At 44.4% G+C, this 6,000-nt stretch overlaps 1 protein-coding gene across 1 annotated transcript in view; it reads right to left on the bottom strand.

The window, feature by feature from the left end:
- LOC134355406 (uncharacterized) overlaps nucleotides 1–6,000 on the bottom strand; it is a 69,542-nt gene that overhangs the window by 43,467 nt on the left and 20,075 nt on the right. The window contains exons 3-4 of the mRNA XM_063065234.1: nucleotides 813–868; nucleotides 322–416 (exon numbers count right to left, since the gene is read on the bottom strand). Of these exons, the coding sequence (XP_062921304.1) occupies nucleotides 322–416; nucleotides 813–868 (151 nt within the window). The remainder of the gene's footprint in view (nucleotides 1–321; nucleotides 417–812; nucleotides 869–6,000) is intronic.

Here is a 6,000-nt window from a genome sequence, read left to right as displayed (position 1 = left end):
ACACCTCAAGCCGCGGTTACCGCCTGTTTGCGGGAGAGGAGCACTGGAGTCAGCGCACTCCACTGCAGTGCCAGCGGTGGACTGTATTTTACTGATATCTTATATGTTCTTCCTATCTTATATGTGCTCCATGTGCCTCGTGCTATGTATGACCGCTGGTAATGGTGTTTTGCACCTTGGCCCCAGAAACGCTGTATTCATATGGCTGAATGAAAATTAAACTCTAAACTTGAACTTAACGTTGAGTCGTCTGTGTTAGAAAGATGTCAAAACAATGTCATTGTGTTGCAGTTTATAACAAAAAGGACAGTCCTTCCTTACCAGCGCTTTCTTGGACATGGTGTGGAGGTCGTTTGGATTTCTCTCTGGGAGCAGAGCCCTGCCTGTCACAGCGGACTGGGTGCACCGCACCCCGACTGAAACAACAAGGAGAAAGCCAGTCAATGGGACATCCCCGGGATCTGAGGGGCAGCGTCTGAGATTATGGCGGCTTTACGGATGAGGGGCGAGAACAAGGAGCCCAGATTTAAGGAGATCACCAACAGAAACAGAGGAAACTTTTTCTGGGGAACACGAGTGGCTGGATTCAGAGAGCTTTCAACACAACAGCAGGCTCAGAACCAGACAACCTTCAAGGATAAATGACTGGAAAAGATGGGAGGGGTATAGAGGACTATGGTCCAAGTGTGGGTCGACCAGACTAGACAGAGCAATAGTTCAGCATCAACTAGATGGGCCGAAGAGCCTGTTTCTGTGCTGTAGTGTTCCATGACTCCTAAGATGATAAGCTTCCCCATGTAAACTTTACAAACCTCCAACGACCATCATTTCCTCTGGTCTTCACTGGATCTTTGGTTATACGGTCCTTCTGTCAGTACAAGAAAATAAACAGCATCAATTACATTTATTGGAGAAGAGAACTCAAGATTACTGGGCTGCCTTGTGGTCTTTGGGCAGTCACTCAGTCTACAGTTGCCCAACACCACCTCCATAGACAAAGACAACCTGATGAAGGGACAACCTGGTGAAGAGTTAAGCTGATGAGGAGTTCCTCCAGCATTCTTCGTGCATTCTTAGACAAGAAAGACCATTCTGGAGACAACCTGTCGCCTCCACATTCAACAGAAGCAACCATGGGGGATTTTCAACCTCCGAGAGCGGATGTTTAGCTGTCGGGTGATACACGGATGAGCAGGTATAAATGCACTATTTAACCTTACTAAATGCTGGTCGAAGAGGTGGCTAATTAACAGGACAGGCCGAAGCTCTCTCCTCTGACATTCTGAGCCCCGGCGACCACCCCCCCACAACCCCCCGTAGTCTGGCACATTTTGAATCTGCTGTACAGATCTGTACTGATTAACCAAGCTGCAACTCAGATCTAAAATTAACCAAGACCTGTCATGATCTGCAGCTAATTAATCAAAGTCCAAAATTCAAAGTTCAAAGTAAAATTTATCACAGTACATACATGCCACCACATACAACCCTGAGATTCTTTTTCCTGTGTGCGTTGCGTACTTATCAAATCTATAGAACAGTAAACAGGAGCAATGAACAATAAACTATGCAAATGTAAATATAAATCAATAGCAATAAATAACAAAAGCATGAAATAACAAGAGAAAGAGTCCTTAAAGTGAGACAGTACAACATTCAAGATCTTTCCTCGCCATCCAGGCCATGCTCTCTTCTCACCACAACCACTGGACAGGAGGTACAGGAGCCTCAGGTCCCACACCACCAGGTTCAGGAACGGTTATTACCCTTCAGAAATCAGGCTCCTGAACCAGTGTGGATAACTTCACTCACTTCAACACTGAACTGATTCTACAACCTACAAACTCACATTCAAAGACTCCACAACTCATACTCTCAATATTATCTATTTATTTGCACAATTCGTTTTCTTCTGCCAACTCGTTGTCAGTCTATGTTCATGTATAGATTTTTGTAAATTCTACAGTATTTCTTTATTTTCCTGTAAATGCTTGCTAGGAAATAAATCCCAAGGTACAATATAGTGACATATACGTATTTTGATGCTAAATCTTACTGTGACTTTCTGAAGCTTCAGGCCTTGGATCCGTTCCTGGGGCACTTACGTAAAGTGACCGCACTTTAAAATAACACTTCTCCAGCTCGGATGATGTTGCTAGGGGGGAGTGTCTCCGTGATCTGGATTTTATCCACGCATTAGATTAGAAGAATGAGAGGGGATCGTATAGGAATACACAAAATTTTAAAAAAGATAGATGAGACAGAGGCAGTTAACTTGTTTCCACCGGTGGGTCAAATCAGAACTAGGAGACACTGTTCACGATTCAGGGGGAATAGATTTGGACGGAGATACGGAGGAGCGGATTTTCCCAGAGAGTGGTGAATCGTGGAATTCTCTGCCCAAAGCAGCGGCAGAGACTACCTCATTAAATATATTTATACCGTTAGACCTTAAGACAGAAACAGGCCAATCAGCCAATCGAGTATGCTTGCCATTCAATCATGGCTGATTATTTTCCCTCTCAACGCCACTTTCCCCGTAACCTTTGACACCCTTACTAATTAAGTACAGATTAATCTCTGCTTTAAATATATCCAATGACCTGGCCTCCGCAACCATCTGTGACACTGAGTTCTGCAGATTCACCATTCTCTGCCTGGAGAAATTCATGCTCATCTCTGTTCTAAAGGGGTGTCTGAGGCTGTGCACTCTGGTCCGAGGTGCCCCACTATTGGAAACATCTTCTTCACATCCGCTCTTTCAATATTCAATACTTTTCAATGAGATCTCCACTCATTCTTCTAAACTCCAGTCAGTGCAGAACTGGTCGTTCCTCATACATTAACCATTTTGTTCCCAAGATCATTCTTCTGAATCTCCTCTGGACCCTTTCCAATACCAGCACATCCTTACGTACATACGGGGCCCAAAACTACTCACAACCCTCTCAGCCTTATAAAGCCTCAGTATTACATCCTTGATTTAGTATTTTAGTCCTCTCGAAATGAAGGCTAACATATTTGCCCTCCCCCTTACCATCGACTCAACCTGCAATTTCGGGAATCCTGCATGAGGGCTCCCAAATCCCTCTGCACCTTTGATTTCTGAATTTTCTCCCCTTTAGAAACACTCCTCAAATACTAACCATTTCATTCCCAGAATCATTCTCGTCAACTTTCTCTGGACCCTCTCCAATGCCAGCCCATATTTTCTTAAATATGAGCCCCAAACTGCTCACAGAACTCTAAGTGTGGTCCGACCAATGCCTTACGAAGCCTTAGCAGCTAAGACACAGTTCGATAGATTTTTGCACAGCAGGGGTAAGGAGGGTTGTGAGGGAAAGGTAGGCAGACAGAGCTGAGTCCATGGCCAGATCAGTCAGGATCATACGGAATGGAGGACCAGGCCACATGATCTCCCGCGCCACTTCCTGATGTTCTAATGTTCTAACCGCTCCCAGCTCCACGGGGCTCCACCCAGCCCGAGACTGTTGCAGCTCGGAGTCATCGCCAGTATTCCTGCCCTCCCAGGTGCCAGTGTCAATGTTCCAACCCCGGTAAGGGAACCCCCGACCACCCTACCTACAGGATGCGGAATCCCAACCCGTGCCTGAGTCGTCGCCGAGCAACTGCATTCTGAAATCTCACTCTCGTTTCTCAAACACGCTTCCTTTACAAGTGCACAAGGAGAACCGCCTGGCCCTGTGGCCAAACTGGTCTGAGGTCTGGACAAACGAAGTGTTTATGCAGAATGGACCAGCTGGATATTAGTTCTGAGCCAACAGAAAATTCATGCATTTCTGAATCCCATCATTTGCAAAGCTTTTACACAGAATGGACTAGTTTTATATTGATTCTAAGCCAACAAAAAAATTCATGCATTTCTGAATCTCATCATTTGCAAATTTAAGTACCAATGATAACCACTGCTGGGGTGGTGGGAGAGGCAGATCGATTACAGACATTTAAGAGACTCTTCTAATCCACCTATGGTCTTTTATTGGTTCCCCTCCATCATGTCCTGTTTAAGTTTAGAGAAAATAAGAAATCAGACATTTGATACATCCTTTAAATTTGAACAAGTATGGCGACCTTTTATCCAATATTTTCATTTAATTTGATTTATAGTCATATTCAGAGTCATACTTTATTAATCCCCGGGGAAATTGGTTTTTTGTTACAATTGCTCCATAAATAATAAATAGTAATAGAACCACAAATAGTTAAATAGTAATATGTAAATTATGCCAGTAAATTATGAAATAAGCCCAGGACCAGCCTATTGGCTCAGGATGTCTGACCCTCCAAGGGAGGAGTTGTAAAGTTTGATGGCCACAGGCAGGAATGACTTCCTATGACGCTCTGTGTTGCATCTCGGTGGAATGAGTCTCTGGCTGAATGTACTCCTGTGCCCAACCAGTACATTATGTAGTGGATGGGAGACATTGACCAAGATGGCATGCAACTTGAACAGCATCCTCTTTTCAGACACCACCGTCAGAGAGTCCAGTTCCATCCCCACAACATCACTGGCCTTACGAATGAGTTTGTTGATTCTGTTAGTGTCTGCTACCCTCAGCCTGTTGCCCCAGCACACAACAGCAAACATGATAGCACTGGCCACCACAAACTCGTAGAACATCCTCAGCATTGTCCGGCAGATGTTAAAGGACCTCAGTCTCTTCAAGAAATAGAGACGGCTCTGACCCTTCTTGTAGACAGCCTCAGTGTTCTTTGACCAGTCCAGTTTATTGTCAATTCGTATCCCCAGGTATTTGTAATCCTCCACCATGTCCACACTGACCCCCTGGATGGAAACAGGGGTTACCAGTACTCTTTCAAGTTTTTTTTCAAGGTTTTAGATTTGATCAGAAAGTTTTTCTTTCGTCTTTTTTTGGTTGTATCCTCAAAATGGACTGCACAGTCCCGTTTTTGTTTTGTTTGTTCTGGTTTTTTTTTATTATAGTGTAATGGGTTTTTGTTCCTCTCTATTTAAAACCCAATTTTTTTTCCTTTTTCCTTTTAACTGGCAAGAGAATTGTTATTTTCTAATTTTTTATTATATATTTTATACTAGTTTAACAATATCTATGATTTTGACAGTGTCTATTTTAATTTTGGTTACTGATATTGTTACGAGAATACACATAAAATTAAGATGTTTGCTGGCCTGGGCTAGCATCAGTGGCATCAGCAGTTGGTCTGCTACCTGCCCTCAGGGGAAGGAGAGATAAGGAACAATGGAGCAGCGTCTGGAGATGTGTAATGAAGGGATGTGGGAGGAAGAGCTGTCTGGAGCGGCTCCCCCCTTTGAACCCTGAACTGTTTGAAGTGATGGACAGGCGATACCCCAGCAGGGGGATAAAAAGGGACAGGTTCGCTAAGACAGACACACGCCACCCGAGGTAACGAGACCCTGGAAGCGGTACGCTTCTCACGAGTGGGTGAGAAGTACCAGACAACGACCAGGGTGGAAAGGTACGATCAGCGGGAACCCGGTGTGTGTCCGCCCTTGCCTGGGTGCCGGGTTCACTGCAGAGGATCGACCGCATCTGGAGGAGGGGTCACAGTCGGTGACCTCAGGTGACATCACCAAGGACCCGCCCAAAAGCTGTTTGTGAGCCATCTCGCTGGTCTGTGAGTGAAGCTGTGCTGAATGATGAGTTGTTCCTATTCTATGTCTCTCTTCCCCACCTTGTCCATCGCCATGACAACGATTACTGCGAACTGAACTACAAACTGGACTGAACTTTGAGTCATTTTGAAATTGATCATTTACCCCTAGACAACGATAGAGCTTGATTGATGCTGTTATCTTAATTCTGTGCACATGTGTGTTTATCATCACTGAACTGTTGCATTTATTATCCTTTCAATTACTGTGTTGCTTGTTTCTTTAATAAAACTTTCTTAGTTCTAGTACTCCAGACTCCAACTGAGTGATCCATTTCTGCTGGTTTGGCAACCCAGTTACGGGGTACGTAACAATATATATTTGAA

The sequence above is a fragment of the Mobula hypostoma genome, chromosome 13 (genome assembly GCF_963921235.1).
Source record: "Mobula hypostoma chromosome 13, sMobHyp1.1, whole genome shotgun sequence".
Taxonomy (NCBI): domain Eukaryota; kingdom Metazoa; phylum Chordata; class Chondrichthyes; order Myliobatiformes; family Myliobatidae; genus Mobula; species Mobula hypostoma.
This window is presented reverse-complemented; position numbering and strand designations above follow the sequence as displayed.